The sequence below is a fragment of the Callorhinus ursinus genome, unplaced genomic scaffold (genome assembly GCF_003265705.2).
Source record: "Callorhinus ursinus isolate GAN/ISIS: 27379988/994484 unplaced genomic scaffold, GSC_fseal_2.0 scaffold2, whole genome shotgun sequence".
NCBI lineage: Eukaryota > Metazoa > Chordata > Mammalia > Carnivora > Otariidae > Callorhinus > Callorhinus ursinus.
Window position 1 is genome coordinate 96,148,118 of NW_027397064.1, and position 23,495 is coordinate 96,171,612.

At 34.5% G+C, this 23,495-nt stretch overlaps 1 protein-coding gene across 5 annotated transcripts in view; it reads left to right on the plus strand.

Moving 5' to 3' along the window:
• The window catches only part of DPP10 (dipeptidyl peptidase like 10), a 691,476-nt gene that overhangs the window by 190,702 nt on the left and 477,279 nt on the right, over positions 1-23,495 (plus strand). For all 5 annotated transcript variants that reach the window (XM_073884902.1, XM_073884889.1, XM_025857215.2 and 2 more), the window contains one exon: positions 9,211-9,306. In XM_073884902.1, coding sequence (XP_073741003.1) covers positions 9,211-9,306 — 96 coding nt within the window. The remainder of the gene's footprint in view (positions 1-9,210; positions 9,307-23,495) is intronic.

Genomic DNA, 23,495 nt, shown 5'->3' on the forward strand with positions numbered 1-23,495 from the left:
GGCTTTTGATATGAAAGCCACATGCCAGAAATATACTCAAGAAGGAACAAATATTCAGTGGAAGATAATCTGATTTAGGGAATGAATTGTATTAGAAGGGTATATATTAGTAGACTTTATAAGGTAGCAGGTTAATCTGAATCAAAAGTAGTTCTGGGGGTAGAATTGATGAGAAATTGGCCTCTTTGTTCAAGAAACTTAGCTTTTGCCACAAGATATTAGAGTAAGAAAAGGCAAAAGAAAGTGATATAAAAGTAAATTCCTGACATGCTAGAAGGAACAAAGATAGTTTTCTGGGACTATAAAACATGTTGTGTGTTGCATTAATTCTTTTTGTGCTTCTGCTTGAATGGTTGAATTGATGTTCACAACAATACTAAGTGACAAGCTGCTTGAAGTTTCCTTCATTGAAAAGAATAGTAATTTATTATTTGTGTGATTCATATTTTTGACCTTATAGATTAAACATAGTCACATGTCCTTCTTCCAAAAAGAGACTTTTGAGTGAATTTTACATTTTACCTTTTTTTCCCATTAATTATAATAAGAAACTCAATACTGAGTTTCTGGTAGGGTAAATCTGAGAACATACATTTTGAAGCATTTTGGCTTAAGGAAAGAACAGTGAAATACAAGGATATTCCAAAAGAACAAAAAAAAATTATTTGTGGTTCTGAAATTGAAAAATTTAAAGCTGCTTCATATTGACTTATACATTTTAATGTTTTAATCATAATAATGAGAATGACAAACTTTAAATAAACTGAATATTTTGCCTAATGATTTCTGTATATTTGCTCATTTATTTAAAAAAGAAATAGGGGAGTATCTGGATGGCTCAGTCAGTTAAGCGTACAACTCTTGATTTCAGCTCAGTTCACGATCTCAGAGTCGTGAGAGCGTGCCCTGCGTCCATCTACATGCTCGGGGTGGAGTCTGTTTGAAATTCTCTCTCTTCCTCTACCCATTCCCCACTTATGCTCTCTCTCAATCAATCAGTAAAATCTTTATAAAAAATCTACCTCTCAAAGTCCTTATTCTTCACTAATACTGGGTAACATATCTCTAGTTATTTTGCAACTAAATATGAGATACCTCTTTGGTGTGTGTGTATATATATGTGAGTGTGTGTACATGTGTGAAACTCTGAATACCTATAATTATTAATAGTTGCTGGTAAAAGGCTAAGTATTTGTTAACCAAATAGGACCCTCTGATTATAGTTATAATTATGAAGAACAGCACAAAAATCTAATAAGATGCACTGTATAACAAGAATCACAAGAGGAAAGGGGAATAGAGGAGTTGGGTTGGGTAAAATAGGTAAAGGGGAGTGGGAGAATAGGCTTCCAATTATGGTATGAATAAGTCCTAGGAATAAAAGCACAACATAAGGAATACAGTCAATAATACTGTAATAGGGATGTAAAGGGACAGATGGTAGCTACACTTGTGGTGAACATGGCATATGATATATAAACTTGCCAGATCACTAAGTTGTACATTTGAAACTTATGTAACATTGTATGTCAACTGTACTCAAAAAAAAAAAAAAGAATTGGAAACAGCGTAATCATTTGTTAATAGTTACAAGATATAGAATCTTAGCTAAGGCAACATGAATTCAGTGACAGAACTGACATTAAATATTCATTCCATGTTCTTTTTTCTGTTCTAGTCTGTCTTTTAAGATCACAGACTGTTACTGGTATTTGTGTGCTTTCTTCCAGAAATCCAATCTTGCTTTTAAATGGCCTTTTGAAATAAGTTGATTGCATAATCTTAGAAGAAAAATGAAAGTTCTTTAATATTGAACTGAAGAAAAAACTCATTTCTGACTTTCATTTCTTGGTTTCTCTTTATAGAAACTAATTGTGTTACTTTTTATCTAGTTTACTCTTGACATCAGAGGCTCAGAAATACTTCCTTTAATTTAAATCCTATTTGAAATAATTTTCTGTTAAAACACTAATAAAAAATATCTAATCAGGTAGTTAGAATTTCCCACAAGAAGTACAAAGCCATTTCCCCTTTCTGTTCATGTGATTCTGTCCTTTCTCCTGAAGCCCACTGTACCACCACCTCCATTTCCCACCGCAATGTTTAAATCTCTATCTAGTTTTACAGGTTGTTACCAGTTTTCCCTGTTTAGTGTCAGTGAAGGCTACTCTTCTAGCACATTTCCATTTTAAACATTGGTGAATTTTTAAAATTCATTGAAATAATAACATCCCTCCCACCCCTTCTTATATAATAGTCATGGCTAAATTCTAGACCTATTCAAAATATTTGTTGCTTATACATTTCCTAACCAGTCAACAGACCATAAAGTTTTGTTTTTATTATCTAACAGCTGAAGCATTAGTTCCCTTCTTATTTTCTGTCCTTTTTTGTCACTAGGATGCTGAAACACTGTACAGCATACTAAATGTCAGGATGTATGCCATTCAAGATCAGATACACAATCCCAAATTCTCTTTAATGTTTCTTGATTTATCACCAAGAAAATGAATAAAGGTTTGCTAATTCCCAGTTAAAGAATTAGATAGTTAATAATGTAAATTTGAAGGATGAAAGTACATATTATTGGAACAGAAAAAAAAAAATCACAAGATGTGTCCTGGTACAACCTACAACTATTTCTTTTTTTTTTTCCACATTATTTTTTGTTTATTTTTATATTTTATTTTATTTTATTTTATTTTTGTTTTTTAGAGAGGGAGAGAATGGCCCAAACCAAGAGTTGGAGGCTTAACCAACTGAGACACCCAGGCACCCAAGAGAGATGGATATTAAATTTAAGTAATATTTTGTTATAATAAGGAATAGGTAGTGTTTCAGAATTTCCTCTTATGAAGATTTATTAAAAAGGGACCTTACATGAGGGGGGTCATCTCTTAAAATCATTTACATTCTGTTACCACTTTCTTTCTGACCTACCTTCTCAGGGTTCACTGGGAATGAATTTGGGATGAATGAATGGTGTCCATGATTCTTTGTTGCCAAGTGTGGCCTTTGTGTTGAAATACAGAGAAAATTGTTAAAAATGTATCAAATAATAAGATTTCTCCAGATTTAAAAAATATATATTTTTCCAGATGATTCTAACATAAATTAAGTTCCTACAAAGTTAGGATTAAGTTCCTACAAAATTAGTTCCTACAAAATTAGGTTCTAATGTGGTTTATAAATATTTGCTGATGAGGTGTGATAGGGAATGCTACTGAAGAGGTGACAGGAAATAGCATGCAACAGGGAGCAGAGGTTTCCTTTGGAATTTTCCTGACATGTTTTCTTGAAGAAAACAAAACAAAACAAAACAAAACAAAAAGCTGTACTTCTTAGTGAGTGCTGTGAGAAAAGAGAAGACAATGGCAATGGAACTTACTTGGGCAAGTTGAACCAGAAAGAAATGCTAAGGTCTGGGGAGGGGATGCTAAGTAGCTGAATTTCAGTTTGGAAAAGGGCTCCTGTGGCCAAAAGACAGTAAGAATATTCTTAAAATAACATTTATAAAATTGTATATTGTCTTTTTTAAAAAGACCTAGTTGAGGGCGCCTGGGTGGCTCAGTTGATTAAGCGACTGCCCTCAGCTCAGATCATGATCCTGGAGTCCCAGGATTGAGTCCCACATTGGGCTCCCTGCTCAGTGGGGAGTCTGCTTCTCCCTCTGACCCTCTCCCCTCTCATGCTCTCTATCTCTCATTCTCTCTCTCTCAAATAAATAAATAAAATCTTTAAAAAAAAAAAACAACCTAGTTGATACACTTTGAAAAAGGATGAGGAGAGATAACTTAATTTGAGAGACATTGGAGCTTAATAAGTCAGAAAGATACAGGCCCAGTTTCAGTCCTGCCTCTTACTAACCATGTAAACTTTGTCACATTTAACCCTACTGGGCCTCAGTTTCCCCTGTGGAATGAAGATACCCAATAGGGTTTGGAGGGCATTTGGAAAATGGAAGATTAATTGCAAAGGATGAGCACCCCCAAAAATTATGATGAGATTTGAAGAAACAGGAGATAGAGGATAGAAACCAGCTTGGGAGGGTATTAAATGAGAAGCTTAATTATTCATTATATGTAGGCAAAGACGTCTTTATTCCAGGACTGAAAAATTCAAGAGACCTCAGGGATAGTGTCCAGCAGCTAAGGCAAATTTAAAGAAAGGAATGAAGAAAGAAATGGAAAAAAGAAAGAAAAAAGAATGAAGTATATAGTACATTCTCTCAATAATGATTGAAACCAAAAAAATTAATCCTTAAATCACATCTCTCTCTCTCTCTCTGATTATTGTTTAAAAGGAAGATTAATTACAATAATTTGAATTATTTTGATGGGTTGATTTTAAAAATCAGGGATGCCCGGGTGACTCACTCGGTTAAGCGGTTGCCTTAGGCTCAGGTCATGATCCCAGGGGTCCTGCGATTGAGTCCAGCATTGGGCTCCTTGCTCAGCGGGGAGTCTGCTTCTCTCTCTGCCTTCTCTGCCCACCACTCCCCCTGCTTGTACTCTCTCTCTCTGATAAATAAATTTAAAAAAATCTTAAAAAAAAAGATTTTAAAATCAATTCCAGGTACAATTGGAGTTAAAAGAAAAATTCTTCTTTTTAAATAAATTACTGCAGATCACAGGAAAAGTTCAAAAATAATATAAATACTAAAATGTTAACCGATGAGTATGATACAAAATGAAAAAAACAATGGATCGTGTCATTTCATTCATCAACATGGATCTAAACATTTAAACAATGATTTTGCATATTAATTTCACAGTATACAATGATAACAATTCACCTGACCATTTGGGCTTTGTTATAAACATAGAAGTTGGCTGGAAATAGGAAATTTCATTTACATAATTTTTGTATCAATACATTAAAGGAGGAAAAAATAAGTTTATATGAAAGAGGTTGGAACTGCATGATGACATAGTAATAATTTCAAATAAAAACTGACATAGGGATAAAAAATATTACCTACAAATGATAGAGTTTCCTTACCAAAATTCTAGGAAAAAATATCTATTCTATAATGAAATATTGAAGATGCTGCCATTGTAGATAAAAAGGACAAGTGTGTCATTACCGCCATTATTATTCAACATTGTTTTTGACATTCAACATAATGGAATAATTCACTAACATGAAATAAATGCTTTTTAACAAATGGTGCTGGAGCAATTGGCCATCCAGTAGAAGAAAATTTAAATGAAATATGAATCTCAAACAATCCTCAAACATATACAATAAATAACTCAAAATGTACCAGAGACTTATATGTAAAATATACAATTATGACCCTGTTAGAAAAAACAAAATAGGAAAAAATCTTCAGGGCCCTGGAATAGGTGAAGCATTCTTGATCTTGACAGCAAAAGCATGATTTATTAAAGGAAAAAATGATAAAATGGACCACCATGATTTTGAAAACTTGTTCTCTAGAAAAGTCCCTTTTAAGAGGACGAAAAGACAAGATAGAGACTTGGAAGAAATATTTGAAATTGAAATATCTGACAAATTATTTGTATCTAGAATAAAGAACTTTCCAACTCAAAAGTTAAACCAACAAACATGCAAACAAAAGCAATCCAATTAGAAATGGACAAATGGCATGAACAGACATTTCACTGAAGGAAACATACTGTTTACAAATACATTAAAAGATGTTTATTAGCTGTTAGGGAAATGCAGATTATAACCACAATGGGATATCATTACATTGATATCAGAATAGCTAAATTAAAAAAAAAAACACACACAAAAATTGGGACAAGAATGCAGAGAAACTAGATCATTTATATATATATTGCTGTTGAAAATGCAAAATGATACAGCTACTCCAGAAAAACCTATGACATTTCTTGCAAAGCTAAACATATTTTTATCATGTGACTCAGCAGTTGCACACTTTGGCATTTATCCCAAAGAGAGGACAATTTATGTTCATACAAAGCCTGTTAAAAAAGTGCTTATAGAATCTTTAGTCATAATAACTCAAAATTACAAAGGACAACCTAGATGTACTTCAACGAATAAAAGGTTCAACAAACCATTGTATATTCATGCCCTGGAATATTACTCAGCAATCAAAAGGAACAGAGTATTGATAGACTCGACAATTTAGATGGATCTTGAGGGAATGTGCTGAGTGAAAAAAGCCCATTTCCAAAGGTTTCATACTGTATTATCCTTTTTACACAGTATTCTTGAAATAACAAAATTACAGAGATCGAAAATAGATTAGTGTTTGCCAGTGGCTGCAGAGGGAGGCTATGGTAATAAAAGTGCATTTCTATGCTGGTGATAGAGCAATTCTCTATCTTGACAGGTGCTCATCATATATATAAAATTGCATAGAACCAAACATACCCACACACACATACACAAATGAATACATGTAAAATTGAAATCTGAATGACTTTGAGTGTATAAATATCAGTTTCTTTTTGTGATATGTATTATGCAAGATATTGCATGTATTTGAGAGAAACTAGATGAAGTATATAAAGGATTTTCTTTCTGTATTATTTCTTATAACTGCATGTGAATCTGCAAATACCTTAAAATCATATAATCTATAATATATAATATTGAAATAATGAGAGCTGTTCTGTTCATGGTAATAATAAACTATATATAATTAGGACTAAATCTAATAGGAAAAGTAAAGGATCTATAGGAAAAATAGAAGATGCCATATTATAAATGTACATAAAATATGAGTGGTATAAGTAGTTCTGAGTGAAAAGTTTTAATATTATAAAATGGTTAAAGTATTCCAATTTACTGGGCATATTTATTGCAGTTTTAATAAGATCTATTTGGTATGCTGAAATATTTTAAAGATCATATAAAGGAAAATATGCTTGAGAATTATTGATAATATAATTTGAAATATTATTTGAAAATAAGATTATTTGGTATGGTGCACTTGCCTTGTAAGGTATTTCTTATAGTAACATCTGTATCTGTATCTGCATTGTAAAAGATGTAGTGATAAAGTAGACAAAATATGTAGAATTTACCTCGGTACAAAAAGAAATCTTTGTAAGAAAAATACACACACACATATAGGTTTATTTTTTTCTTTTTTAAAGATTTTTAAGATTTTATTTATTTGAGAGAGAGAGCTGGGGAGGAGCGGAGGGAGAGAAAGAGGGAGAAGCTCAGGCAAACTCTGTGCTAAGTTTGAAGCCCAGTGCAGGGCTCAATCTCATAATCCTGAGGTTATGACCTGAGCCGAAATCAAGAGTCGGATGCTTACTGGACTGAGCCACCCAGGTGCCCTAGTTTAGACAAATGTAGAATGACTTGTATCCACCGTTATAGATCATACAGTGTAGTTTTTCTGCTCCAAAAATCCTCAGTGCTCCACCTGTTTTTCCTTTCCCACCCTGCCCCACAAGCCCTGGCAAAACACTGATATTTTTAGTTTCTCCATAGTTTGCCTTTTTCAGAATATTACATAGTTGGAATCATATAGTGTATAGTCTTTTCAAATTGTCTTCTTTTACCTAATTATAGGCATTTGAGTTTCCTCCATATGTTTTCATAGTTGATGGCTCATTTTTTTATCACTACATAATATTCTGTCATCTAGATATATCACAGTTTGTTTATTGATTCACCTCCTGAGGGACATCTTGGTTCCTTCCAAGTTTTGGCAATTATGAATAAAGCTGCTACAAAAGTTCATACCCAGAGTTTTGTGGGGACATAGGTTTTCAACTCATTTGGGTAAATACCACAAAGCACAATGCTGGAGTGTATATTTAGTTTTGTGAGAAACCACTTAACTGTCTTCCAAAGTGGCTTTAGCAGTTTGCATTCCCTCCAGCAATGGATGAGAGTTGGTCATTTTATTTATAACTGAGGCTTTCTCTGATGGCTTTTGCAAGATATTCCCTTCCTTTCTTTGTACTTCTACAACACTCTGTATCCTCATTCTGGCATTTAGCATAATTTTTCTTGCTTTGCAAGTGTGAATCCCTCAGGACAGATCCTAGATATGTCTCCAATAACTTACAATACTTCATTTAAAATTTTGGAGAATTAAAGGTCCAGTATTTGTTGAATGAATAAAGGAAGTTCCAATTTTGATGTGTCAGACTATCAAGTGGACCATTTTGTTTTGAAAATCCATATATGATCACAATGTCCTATGCTAGCCTTGGGATCGTACAATTCTATCACCATTAGTAATATTTTATTCAGTTGTTAGCAGTTATTTTGTTGGTTCAATATGGGTTGATTCTTGTGAGAGGAAATTGCATTTGAAGTTATTGATTCTTTACCCCAGCTTTTCTGCTGGAAGAAACAAAGCTCTCACTGCAATAAGTGCTGAACCTTTAAAAAACAATATCTAATGAGGTTAGTATATATCTTTGACATTTTATTTTCAGCGAGAGTGAAGGTCACAGCTGAAAGGTAACAGATGATTTTATTCAGTAAATAAAAAATGCTACTGAAAAGAAAATGAAATACTGCTAACTTTCTGTAGCCTCTTGTATCAAAAACATGTTTGTTATGCCTGATTTTGGTACTTCAACCATATTATCCTTCCATTTCTTAGATTCTTGAACTAAAAAGAGAAGTGTAACTAGTTTTTATGTCAGGGGCTTATATATATTTGTGCTTTTCATTAATATACTGGAATTGTTTGAATTTTTATATTTAACTTCTAAATCTATAGTATTTGGTGGTAATTATTTGGTGGAACTTGGTATTCATTCTCTGTATTTAGTGAACTTCCTTCTGAGTTGGGAACTTTTCTTTATCATTTATATGAGGACCCTCAACTCTCTCATCTTTGGTGTTTACAACAAAAATACAAATTTAGCCTTAGGAGAATATGTCAAAGTCATTTTGGAAAGTAATGGACTAGATTATGGTTAAACCCTGAAAAATGTGTGGGCTCAATGTAGAACAGGAACTCTTAACTATTTTTATGTTATATATCACTACATAACAAGGCTTGATCTATTAAATTTGTGCTAGATTAAGACAATTATAATACTTAAAATAACTTAATACATTAAAAAGTTTCATGAAACAAAAAGCTTCAAATGTCGAAGACCATACGAAGATAACTACTTTATATTGCCCTCTAGTTAAGATATCTTTGTAACAAAATATTCCAAATTTTATAATTCATTAGTTTTAAAAACTAACTTGAAGTAAGTGTCTAATCTGAGATTTATTTTATTTTAGATGAACTCACAAATTCATCAGAAACTAGATTGTCTTTAGAAGACCTCTTCAGGAGAGACTTTGTGCTTCATGACCCAGAAGCTCGGTGGATCAATGGTATGTGCACGCATTTGTATGTGCTGTATTTATTTTGAGTTCCATGTCATTAAAATTAAAGTAAATAATGGCATTTTAGTATTTTAATGGACATTATGCTTCAATGACTACATATACCAATATACTACTTAATCAGAAATTAATACCTTGGCTTTTGTGCAAGAAATCCAATTCCTAAGATAGGTCATCCATCAAATTATTCTCCAAGTATTAGACTGACTGTTCTATCTCTGCTGTTCTTCACAGTCACTAGTTCTGTGGCTTTAGGCATGTGTTAAATCTTTTTCACTTCTCTGGATAATTCTTCTTGGTGTAGAAGTCTAGATTTGGGGAGCATGTATAGGTTAAGTGCTTCAAATTTGGCAATCAGATTAATTTTCTTTTCTCTGTGGCTTTTCTTTTTAAGCTTAAGTGCTACAAACTAGGAAGAATCTTTGCAAACTTGAAATACTTGGATATGGCATGGAAATATACTGCACTTTGTCCTTTTCCAGAAAAAACGCTGCCTCAGTTTCCCTTAGGTTATTTCTGATTTTATTATTATCAAAAGCATCTAGATTAAAAAAGAAACAACCAAAAAATAAAAACCACTGAATGTTCCATGGACTTTGGTTTGTCTTAGTGAAAGGTAATAGGAGAAGTTACTGGATAATCTAATCATAAGAAATGTAAACTTCCTTGGTAAAAAGGAAGTCATGTTTCCATTCCTTGACTATTCCAATTTGCCTGACTATACTAATCACTGTTGTTAGACAGTTGTTAATCTTTGCCCTTCACTTTATTTAGACATAATAACTTTGCTTGTTTGCAAGGCATAGAGTAGATTATTTGTATGACAGATAAAAAGAGCTTTGCCTTTTTATCTAATAAAGAGCATCTCACATACAGTCCATTCTTTCTTCTCTAATATCCTAATTAAGTGCATTTATGCCTGCAAATTAAATGATAATTTGTGGAAGCTATAAAAAGAATGTAACTTAGTTTTTGAGGGCAGAGGCCAAATCATAGTTATTTACCTAGCACTGATACAGTTCCTGAAGATCATCAGGCACTCAAGATTTGAATAAATGAATGAATGTATTTAATTGAAGTCCAGTGTTATTTTTAGATAAACTCAAGTTTCAGTTAAAATTCGTTGGAAGATGAGTGTGTATCATGGTGATGATATTATAGATACAGAAAACAAAAGAGCATTTTATTAATTTCTTTGTAAATTTTTATTTTGAATTGTCCATAAATTTAGGACTTTCCATACTCTTGCCTTGCACTATAATTACTTTAGATGTACCCTATGTTTAGTTCAGATGAGCACTATGACTAAGGAAGGCTAATAAAGAGGTATATCATTACCGACATTGCATGGATCTCTCACAAATCTTTTTCCCCTGATTTAATTTTAAAATCATCTTTGTACTTCCTAGCATTCCTATTTTCTGTTAAAAGAGGTGACATAAAAATTGTGGGGAAAAAATCGGGAGTCATTACATTTGAACTGCTCAGGAGCATTCTGTTTTATTTACCATGGTTTTGGCCAAACTATAGAAATTTGTGTAGTCTTTGACTTTGGAAAGCAAGAAAAAAATCATGGATTTCATCTCCCTTCTCAGGCAAGCTTTGGACTATTTAATGAGGCATTTACTCCTGTGTATGACTGACAGTTTGATACTGAAGTGCCAAAAGCCTGGACAGATATTTATGGTGAACTGCTTGCTAAATTAAGCCACATTTCAATATCTGGGACACACATTCCACTTTAACCCTTTATAGGATACCAAAATAATATATTTACAATTAATCATTTTCATCACTTTTTTCATCATTTCTTTTCCAATCGTTGACAAACCTGATCTTGAGAAAATATCGTCGGGCAAAGCTGCAGTGTTATTATTACACTCTAAGTAAAACCTAATATCTAAGATATTTATAAAATAATTTGACATAAAAAGAATCTTTTAAACAAGGTTAAACACAATTTAATCTTTCAGACACATGCAGTCTTTACAAATACCACTCAAGAAATTGACTCACCGTCAGTAGATTTTGTGCACTGGGCTGCTTTTAAAGTAGAGGAGTAGATTTGTGCTCATTCATTTCTCTTATCCAACTCAGATCTTCTTTCTGGTGATCGCTAGATACTTGGCCTATTTACATATTTCTCACATAGCCAGAAAATACAGTGGGAACTATATGGATAAAATGTGTAACCTTGGCCTCATTATCACAGATTATATTTAAGGGTGAAATGTCATCGTTTTCTTTATGAGATGTCTCACTAGGTCGTCTTAGTATGTAAGTGGCTTGAAGGAGTCAAAGCTGAGCTCATTTGGAAGCTTCATTTAATTCTTGGAGGTCACCTACAAACACTTAATGCATTACTGGTCAAGGAGAAGGAGGGAGTTGACATGGCCCTGGCAAGTCTAGGATGTAATGCAGTAATGTCGTTCATTATGCTGTTTCTCAACTAATATATCTGTGAATGTCATTGCAGCCTTGGATGGGTGCTCATGTTCATGGTTAGCTTAACAACTGCCTTCCCCCAAATCTGCTCATATCCTTGAAATCTCCATTTTTATAACATCTTCTTCCTAGTTATGTCACCTTGAAACCTGGAAATCCATCTTCGGTAACATTATTCATCTCCCCGCATACATTTGATGATCAATCAATCATCAGAGAATATTAATTGAGGGCCTTCTGTGTTAGGTTTTGTGCTAGATGCTTTCTACCAATATTTCAGGAATAGCATGTAAAGTTAAAATTATTAACCCCAGAAAACTGAGACTTCAGCGAAAAAAAATGTATCCAGAAACACAGCTGGTAAGAGATGGACCCTGCTTTACCCACTGTGTTTAAGTGTAAAACTTACCCTGTTTCTTTGTTCAACTCTGAAATGCTATTCCCAGTCTCTAACACATGTGCCAGCCACTTTAATAATCTCATTGTTGTAGATTTCATTGCTATTAATCCTTTCATCTTTAGTATTGCAGGAATGTCCTCTCCCTAGGTATATCCATGGAATGTTAACTTATGTGATCACTAAAAGAAAGATATATAAGCATATTTATTGGCATGTTCATGATAGAAAAAGTGAACAAAGAGGTCTTCAAAACAGTGTTTATGGCATGTAATATCACATTATATTGCATACCAGTGAATGTGTCTAGATGGCTGGATTTTGGCCTGCTTTTTTTTTTTTCTTTAGCCATTACTTTTTTTTCTAAATTTTCTTTAATAAAGGGTATGTTTATGTGATTTGTATAACTAATTAAGAAAAATACTGCCTTCCCCTTTTTTTAGTCACATGGGTCTCCAACCAATCCCTCCATCAGTTTCCTGTTAAATCCAACTTTATAAGGCCCAGCTGAAAACTGTTAATGCACTTCTCAAAAAACATCAGAGGAACCCTTTTGCCAGCTGAGTAAATTTCACTCTTCCCTTTGTAGCAATCTTCTCAGAATTAAGCTCAGCCTCTTTCCAATTAGTCAGCTTTACATTGTATTTTAGGCACATTGAACTTCTTGATGTTCTTCATAAGCTCAGAAGCTTCCTTGAATCTGTGCCTTTGCCCACACTCTTTTCTCCCTCTAGAATCCCTTCCCCAGTAGGAAAGCCCAGATTTTATCCTGCTTGAAACCTGATGCCCAGGTACAAAGCCAGTGACTATTTGTCCTGCCAGCTGTCAGGACATTATCTTACTCTAAACACTAAGGTTGAACTCTCCCATATAGAAATTTATACCTCGATTATAATTAGAACATACCTACTCTCCTCTAAGACAGTGTTTCTGAAACTATTGTGAAAGATCACTATTTTTAAATTTAATTCATTTGTTTTTACATGCGACCCTTGAACAGCACAGGGTTAGGAGCGCCAACCACCCTGCACAGTTGAAAATTCGTATATAACTTCTGACTCCCCAGAAACTTATCTACTAATAGCCTCCTGTTGACTGGAAGCCTTTCTGATAACATAAACAGTTGATTGATATATATTTTATGTATTATACCTGTTATATACTGTATTCTTCTAAAATGATCTAGAATTTAAGAAACACAATAAGCAAAGGGAAAAATTAAGAGAGAGAGAGAGAGAGAGAGACAAAAAACGGACTCTTAACTATAGAGAACAAACTGATGGTTACCAGAGGGGAGGGCATTAGGGGATGGGTTAACCAGGTGATGGGGATTAAGGACTGCACTTGTCATAATGAGTGTAGGGTGATGTATGGAACTGTTGAATTACTATACTGTACACCTGAAAATAATATTACACTGTATGTTACCAATCTGGAATTAAAAACTTACATCAAAAAATTAAAAGTAAAAAATGGGAATGGGGGAAAATAAACTAGAGAAAAGAAAATGTTCTTAAGAAAATCAGAAGGAAGAGAAATACACTTACTGTTCTATAGTGTATCAAAAAATCTGCATATAAATGGGTCCACATAATTCAGTTCCATGTTCAGTGTTCTTTCCATTTTGGCATGAATCAATACTTTTGAAAAATACAATAAAAGTAAATAACTGAAAAAAAGATAACTAGATATTCAAATACAACCCCAAATTTCATCTTACTGCAATCAAGAGTTCTAAAATTATATTTCAAAAATATAATAAGTACAAACATAATATTGGGATTAAAGAAGGAATTTCAAATATTACTTTTTTAGGAGAGTATATACAGGTAATTAATAGAAAGTATTACTATTACACCTCTTTTTGTTCTTAAATCAGAATTAACAAGTATTAAGAGAGTTAGTATAATTCATACTAAATGTCTAGTCTCATATTTTGAAGAGGCACTGGCATATCACTAAAGTTTTAATGTAATAAATGAGCTTGTTTCCTTCTTGTTAAGTCAGTAATCTGGGTTAGACTGATGACAGCACTGCTCACCGAGGACAAACTTTATCTCGATTATTTCTATTTTTTGTTTTAATATAGTAGAAGAGAAATCAATCTCCAAAATGAGGATGATAATAATGGAAAACAAAAAGACTTTAAAACAATTTTGGTAATCTCAGGATATTCATTTTGAGCTTTTACCCATAATGAATCAAGAGATAACTTGATAACTTCAACTATTTACCACTAGCTAGTTTCAAAATTTATCCTGTAGAGTATAGATCATTTAAATTATCTTTTGATAAAAAAGTAGATTTTGAACTTTACATCTGGGTTATAATAGACAAACTAATGTTAAGTTATTGCATCATGTAATGAGTTTCTATTGTGTATAGCTAGTCTGTCACTGGCTCACCCACTCATTCAACTGCTCGGTGAGCTTAGTCCACTTAAGCATTTGGACTTGAAATGATGTGAAATTGCTACCAGAGTTTCTAAATGTGTACTGTCAATTAAACTTGTCCCATTGTGAACCAGTGACCAATACTTTGTCAGCTGGCTGTAGTTTGCCAACATCAGCTTGGAGAGACAGAAAGCCCTGAGGAGTGGAACCTGCGTCACATTCATGTTTGAGTCACCCCAGCAATTAGCACCCTGCCTAGACTCATCTCCTACTCAATAAGTAGTTTAGTTAGCATAATAGGATAAACCACTCTATTTTCCTTGATATATATATGTGGATGCCTTGATCCACAAACAGTAGAGAATTCATTTCAGTTCCTTTTCTTGTGATATGCATAGATTTTTCTCTGATCTATATGAGCCTGTCCTTCCCAGTGTCCATCTAGCATGTGAGCTGTTCCATACTTTTTTTTTTTTTTAATAGCTAGTTGGGATGAGCGATGATGTCTGAGGCTCTGGATTTAATCATGACCTTATTGGACTTAATGTTAGGACGAATTCAACTCATCTCCCAAGGTGATATCCAAAACCAGATATGTAAACCTGTTATATTTTAAATGATGTGTGGCAAAATGACATATTGATATAGGAAAGTCACTAAAATGAGACAAACCGGGTCTCTCAGCAATTTTTTAAAGCCTACTGATGTTTGTATTTTGTTTTACTTTGTTTTCATTTAAACTGGGGTAATAGTTCCTATAAGTAGAAGCATAGCGAAAATTAAATAAGCAACATATGTAAGAAGCAAAGATAAAAAAGGTAAAGGCAAAATGAAAAAGGTAAAAAAAATAGGTAAGTAAGAAAGGAAGGTCTGCAGCCTTATAGATCTTCAAATGGTCAGGATCCTGATAACCACTTTTAGAGATGCTGTATATATATATATATATATAGATAGATAGATAGATAGATAGATAGATAGATATAGATATAGATATAGATATATAGACCTGATATATCTTTGTAAAAGCCCCTGATATTTCTCTGCAAATGCCCCCTCTCATCCCAATGAACAGGATCTGGGATATTGAATAGAAAGGGAAAAGCCGTTGTTGTATTCTTCTTGAAAAATAAAAATTATGGAAATAATATCAATAATATTTATAATAATAGAGAATTCATAATTGGGGGAATCAAACAAATGATTCTTGTTTGTTATTTTTTGTTTGGCACTATTTTCATGCTAGAATTTTTGTCTATCCATTCACTGTGTTGCAGAAGCTTTTGGATATTTTTGTGCATAGGGAGCTAGTTAAAACACTGACAGCGTTCTCACTCCCAGCCTTCCCCGTCAGAATTTTAACTCTTTTGTCTTATTTTTTATTTTCTTTAAAAAAAAACATTATAACCATCAATCAAGGTGATAATGAAAAATGGTAGAATTGAACTCATTACCATAAGCTTTGGGGGATAATTTATATTTTTATTACAATGTAATATATAAGGACAAAATATCATATAGTACACATGCAAAAGTAGGTGTATGGTTAGATAATTTATCATCATCTAGTTTTCCATCTATTTAATGGAATATTATACAGCTATTAAAATTGATCTTGTGGAAAAAAAAACTAATGACATTAGAACAGCTCAGAATAAAATGTTAAGTGAAAATCATTGGATATAGAGTTACAACCATATAGAATTATATGCACAGTACATTCACAGTTAAATTACATGCAGGTACATACATGTAAATGCAAAGAAAATGATACATGATATCAGAATTAAATATGCTAACATAATAAGTAACTTTCTGATGGAATGATTATGAGTTACTGTTTTTAATTTTTTCTCCTTTTTTGTCTGTATTTTTCGAATATACAAGTATGTTGTTCCTTCTGTCACATGTAAAGAATTACGAAAATTCTTACTAAAATGTAAATACGTTCAGCTCACTAGATATTTATTTTGTCACTGTTTAGGGTACTTATTTATTATTTAATAATGAGTTAGAGGGTGCCTGGGTGGCTCAGGGGGTTAAGCATCTGACTCTTGGTTTCCACTGAGGTCATGATCGCTGTCGTGGGAACAGGTACTGCTTCAGATTTGCCTTCTACTACTCGCTCATGCTCTCTCTCTCTTTCTCTCTCTCTGAAATAAATAAATAAAATCTTTAAAAAATTAAGAAAACAAGTTAGAGATGTGACCTAAAATGATGAGTGCCCAGGATGTCTGACAGGGGCTGGGGAGTATGGGGGCCTTAAAGATGTGAAGGAGGACACTAGGAATACCGTCTCATCTATGTTAGACCTGAAAAGAGCCCCTGACCCTGCAATACTGGGATGAAAGACAGACTATGGTTCTTTTGCTATAAGACCAACATGAGAGAGAGAGAGGTACAGAGAGAAGCATAGGGTTGTTACTGAACCTGAGAGAAGGGGAATGTTCTCAGAGCAGGACTGGACTGTCTTTTGTTTTTAATTTTTTATTTGATTATAGTTGACATGCAATGTTACATTAGTTTCAGGTGTACAACATGGTGATTTGACAAGTCTGTACATTATGCTGTGCTCACACAAGGGTAGCTCCCATCTGTCACCATACAACGCTATTGCAATATCAATGACATGTTCGTAATGCTGTGCCTTTTCTTCCTGTGACTTATTCTTCCCGTTACTGGAAGCTTGCATCTCCCATTCCCCTTCACCCATTTTCCCCACATGCCCCCTCCCTTCTGGCAATCATCAGTTCTCTGTACTTACAGGTCTGAGTCCGCTTTTTGTTTGTTGGCTTATTCATTGTCTTGGGTTTTTTTTAGATTCCACGTATGATTTCAGTCAAGCAGAATCCGACCTGGACTATCTTAAGGGATGCGGATCCTTATAATAGCAGTTTTACTCCCTATTTCCCAAGAGACTGGGACAGAAAATTCCCTGTATTTTAGTAATGGTCTTTTTTCTCTCGGTAATAAAAACGAAGAAAGGGCTATTAAAATTATGACATCTCTATTTCCTGTTTCATAGCTCAGACAATTGAAAAATTAGGTTAAAATATAATTAATTGTTATCCTTTTAGAGTAACATATGTCAAAATATATTACTATCAAGAGTAGATCATTTCCTACCAAAATTAAAGAAGTACTTAGAAAAGTGTACCATTAAAACATATTTTCTTGTCTCTAAATTACCAAAAATATGTTCTTTATCACTATATGATTTATATGTCATATCGTGCTTTTAACTAGTTTAAATTACCCTACATTAAAGCGCTAGAAGTCAAAAATAAAATCAAAATATTTGCAATAAGAAAGTCGTACTATGGCAACCTTATATACTACTACAAGTATTCAAATTTTTCTTTGAAATTTAAATCCAAATAGTTTTTTTAAGGAAATATTTTTAAGATTCCAGCTTGTCTTAAAGTGACATAATTTATACTAAACACCAAGAGAACAGGGATAAGGATTTAACCATAGACTCCAGTGTTAACATTTCAGGGAAAAACATTTCAGGAAGATAATATTTCTGTGTTTTAGAAATACAGTGATTACTTTAGACAATTTAAAGGGAATTGGAAATAGAAACCATACTTTACATTAAGAGAACCTATATTTGGATTCATAAAAAGGAGGGAAAAGTCTAAGTGGGATGAAACAGTTGTGTTCACAATTCATCAACAAGCATTACTGAGTTTCGGGTATATGCCCTACACAGGTTTTTCTCTATTTCAAGTGGGATCTGTGGACATTTGAAAGGTTTGTGATAAAATAAATAGTAGTTCCCATAATCATAGGGCATTTCACACAATTGTGGTTAGTCTTGGTTTATAGGCCCAGAGACTGAGTTTGTCAACACAAAGGTAGACTAATGGACACTTTGATGTTGACATCTATCCTTCCACTAATTTGTCCATCTGTCCTTTTACACATTAAAGACCTATTCATGGAGCATAGCCAACAAATCTTGTAGATACAAGGGCATAAAAATGAATAAATATGTTCCTTTTGCCCTAGGAAATTATGAATATTAAGGTTATCTTCCCATTGTGTATAGTATCTTTTCTGATAACTAGGGTTTAAAGAAGTGAAATTAGTCATCAAAGGCTGTGATCGGGCAGAAGGTAGAGATAGTGAGATTTATGAGAAATATTCAGTACAAACTCTAATGAGGTTTAATTAACTTTTCTTCCCCAGAATCTGAAACACATCTCCCTGTCCTACACTTCTCTCTCAGGTATGCTGGAGGATACACACTAGCACATTATGGTTTTGGGACAATGTTTTGTTCTCTTTGCTTCCACTTTATTTGATATAGTCTTCACTTATATGTGTTAGTAGTTATACTAACACATACATGTACCACTGACAGGATTGCAAGAAATAAAATATAATTAAGGTACATAGAGGATTTTGAAACTATACAAAAATTCAGTGATAAATTGCTGGGTTATTATTTTAAAAAACATGCAAAATGGAAGTAAGAGATTAGTTTGATTTAAGAATAACTGGAATAGTCTTTCTGGAAGAGATGAAGTTCAGTGTCATGTAGAGAACAGATGAGCATAGGAGAAGAGAGAGGACATCACTGGGAGAACAAGGCTGTATTGTGAGAGTGTCATAGAAATTAGCATAATATGTAGGATTAATGAAGAGTAGTGCCGGTGTGTGTGTGTGTGTGTGGTGTGTTTAAAATTAATGGGTAAAGAAGTTGATCACTTCAGTATTGGCATATAATTAAAATGTTAATATTATCTTTTTTTATTTTATTATTTTATGTTAATCACCATACCTTACATCATTAGATTTTGATGTAGTGTTCCATGAGTCATTGTTTGCCTATAACACCCAGTGCTCCATTCAGTATGTGCCCTCTTTAATATCCATCACCAGGCTAACCCAGCCACCCACCCCCTCCCTTCTAGAACCCTCAGTTTGTTTCTCAGAGTCCATAGTCTTTCCTGGTTCGTCTCCCCCTCCGACTCCCCCCTCTTCATTTTTCCCTTCCTACTATCTTCTTCTTTTTTATTAACATATAATGTATTATTTGTTTCAGAGGTACAAGTCTGTGACTCAACAGTCTTACACAATTCACAGCGCTCACCATAAGACATACCCTACCCAAAGTCCATCACCCAGCCACTGGAGGCATGCCTCCACCCCCCACCACTCCAGCAACCCTCAGTTTATTTCCTGAGATTAAAAATTCCTCATATCAGTGAGATCATATGATACATGTCTTTCTCTGATTGACTTATTTCGCTCAGCATAATACCCTCCAGTTCCATCCGTGTCATTGCAAATGGCAAGATTTCATTCCTTTTGATGGCTGCATAATATTCCATTGTATATATATACCACAGCTTCTTTATCCATTCATCTGTCGAAGGACATCTTGGCTCTTTCCGTAGGTTGGCTATTGTGGACATTGCTGCTATAAACATTGGGGTACATGTACCCCTTCAGATCTCTACATTTGTGTCTTTGAGGTAAATAACCCAGTAGTGCAATTGCTGGATCATAGGATAGCTCTATTTTCAACTTTTGGAGGAACCTCCATACTGTTTACCAGACTGGCTGTACCAGCTTGCATTCCCACCAACAGTGTAGGAGGGTTCCCCTTTCTCCGCATCCCCGCCAACATCTGTCATTTCCTGACTTGTTAATTTTAGCCATTCTGACTGATGTGAGGTGGTGTCTCACTGAGGTTTTGATTTGGATTTCCCTGATGCCGAGCGATGTTGAACACTTTTTCATGTGTCTGTTGGCCATTTGGATGTCTTCTTTGGAAAAATGTCTGTTCATGCCTTCTGCCCATTTCTTGATTGGATTACTTGTTCTTTGGGTGTTGAGTTTGATAAGTTCTTTATAGATTTTAGATACTAGCCCTTTACCTGATACGTCATTTGCAAATATTTTCTCCCATTCTGTCGGTTGTCTTTTGTTTTTGTGGACTGTTTCTTTTGCTGTGCAAAAGCTTTTTATCTTCATGAAATCTCAATATTCTTTTTTGCCTTTGCTTCCCTTGCCTTTGGCGATGTTTCTAGGAAGAAGATGCTGCGGCTGAGGTTGAAGAGGTTGCTGCCTGTTTAGGATTTTGATGGACTCCTCCTGTCTCACATTTAGGGTCTTTCATCCATTTTTAGTCTATTTGTGTGTGTGGTGTAAGGATGTGGTCCAGTTTCATTCTTCTCCATGTGGCTGTCCAATTTTCCCAACACCATTTTTTGAAGACACTGTCTTTTTTCCATTGGATATTCTTTCCTGCTTTGTCGAAGATGAGTTGACCATAGAGTTGAGGGTCCATTTCTGCGCTCTCTATTCTGTTCCATTGATCTATGTGTCTGTTTTTGTGCCAGTACCATACTGTCTTCATGATGACAGCTTTGTAATAGAGCTTGACGTCCGAAATTGTTATGCCACCAGCTTTGCTTTTCTTTTTCAATGTTCCTCTGGCTATTCGGGGTCTTTTCTGGTTCCATACAAATTTTAGGATTATTTGTTCCATTTCTTTTTAAAAAGTGGATGGAATTTCATAGGGATTGCATTGAAATTGTAGATTGCTCTAGGTAGCATTGACATCTTCACAATATTTGTTCTTCTAATCCATGAGCATGGAACATTTTTCCATATCTTTGTGTCTTCCTCATTTCTTTCATGAGTATTTTATAGTTTTCTGAGTACAGATTCTTTGCCTCTTTGGTTAGATTTATTCCTAGGTATCTTATGCTTTTCGGTGCAATTGTAAATGGGATCGACTCCTTAATTTCTCTTTCTTTTGTCTTGTTGTTGGTGTATAGGAATGCCACTGATTTCTGTGCACTGATTTTCTATCCTGCTACTTTACTGAATTCCTGTCTGAGTTCTAGCAGTTTTGGGGTTGAGTCTTTTGGGTTTTCCAACATAAAGTATCATATCATCTGCAAAAAGTGAGAGTTTGACTTCTCCTTTGCCGATTTGGATGCCTTTTATTTCTTTCTGTTGTCTGATTGCTATGGCTAGGACTTCTAATACTATGTTGAATAGCAGTGGTGATAGTGGACATCCCTGCTGTGTACCTGACCTTAGGGGGAAAGCTCTCAGTTTTTCCTCATTGAGAATGATATTTGCTGTGGGTTTTTCATAGATGGCTTTTATATTGAGGTATGTACCCTCTATCCCTATACTCTGAAGAGTTTTGATCAAGAACGATGCTGTACTTTGTCAGATGCTTTTTCTGCATCTATTGAGAGGATCATATGATTCTTGTTATTTCTTTTCTTAATGTATTTATATCACGTTGATTGATTTGCAGATGTTGAACCAATGTTGCAGCCCAGGGATAAATCCCAGTTGGTCATGGTGAATAATCCTTTTAATGTACTGCTGGATCCCTTTGGCTAGTATTTTGGTGAGAATTTTTGCCTCCATGTTCATCAAGGATATTGGTTTGTAATTCTCCTTTTTGATGGGGTCTTTGTCTGGTTTGGGGATCAAGGTAATGCTGGCCTCATAAAACAAGTTTGGAACTTTTCCTTCCATTTCTGTTTTTTGGAACAGTTTCAGAAGAATAGGTATTAATTCTTCTTGAAATGTTTGGGAGAGTTCCCCTTGGAAGCCATCTGGCCCTGGGCTTTTGTTTGTTAGGAGATTTTTGATGACTGCTTCAATTTCCTTAGTGGTTATAGGTCCCTTCAGGTTTTCTCTTTCTTCCTGGTTCAATTTTGGTAGTTGATACATCTCTAGGAAGGCATCCATTTCTTCCAGATTATCTAATTTGCTGGCATAGAGTTACTCATAATATGTTCTTATAATTGTTTGTATTTCTTTGGTGTTGGTTATGATCTCTCCTCTTTCATTCATGATTTTATTTATTTGGGTCCTTTCTCTTTTCTTTTTGTTAAGTCTGGCCAGGGGTTTATCAGTCTTATTAATTCTTTCAAAGAAGCAGCTCCTAGTTTCGTTGATCTGTTCTACTGTTCTTTTGGTTTCTATTTCATTGATTTCTGCTCTGATCTTGATTATTTCTCTTCTCCTGCTGCATTTAGGCTTTATTTGCTGTTCTTTCTCCAGCTCCTTTAGGTGTAGGGTTAGGTTGTGTATTTGAGACCTCTTGTTTCTTGAGAAAGGTTTGTATTGCTATATACTTTCCTCTTAGGACCGCCTTTGCTGCATCCCAAAGATTTTGTACAGTTGTGTTTTCATTTTCATTGGTTTCCATGAATTTTAAAAATTGTTTTTTAATTTCCCGTTCATTCTTTAGTAGGATGCTCTTTAGCCTACATGGATTTGAGTTCTTTCTGGCTTTCCTTTTGTGATTTAGTTCTAGTTTCAAAGAACTGTGGTCTGAAAATATGCAGGGAATGATCCCAATCTTTTGGTGTGTTTGAGACCTGATTTGTGACCTAGGATGTGATCTATTCTGGAGAATGTTCCATGGACACGAGAGAAGAATGTGTATTTTGTTGCTCTGGGATGGAGTGTTCTGAATATACTGAATTTATCTGTGAAGTCCATTTGGTCCAGTGTGTCATTTAAAGTCTTTATTTCCTTGTTGATCTTTTGCTTAGATGATGGGTCCATTTCAGTGAGGGGGGTGTTAAAGTGTTCCACTATTACTGTATTGTTGTCGAGGTGCTGTGAACCCACTCCTCGGCTCTGTCTCTGCAGCCATCTTCCCCGCTCTGATACCTGGGAACCCTGCCACACTCAGTTATCCCTAGTCTTCTTGTTACCCCCAAGGGTCCTGAGACCACACTGTTCTGTGAGGGTTCCACCCCCTGCCTCACCACTGGAGTGACGTCCCTCAGTGGAGCAGACTTCTAAAAGTTACAGTTTTGTGCTCTGCTGCTCCATCACTTGCCAGAAGTGGCTGACGAAGGCTCCCTCCCCACCCCCTGCCATCTATCTTCCCGTATATCGCCTCAGATTCCCTTCTTCGCACGTCCTACCTTCTAGAATGTGGTCGC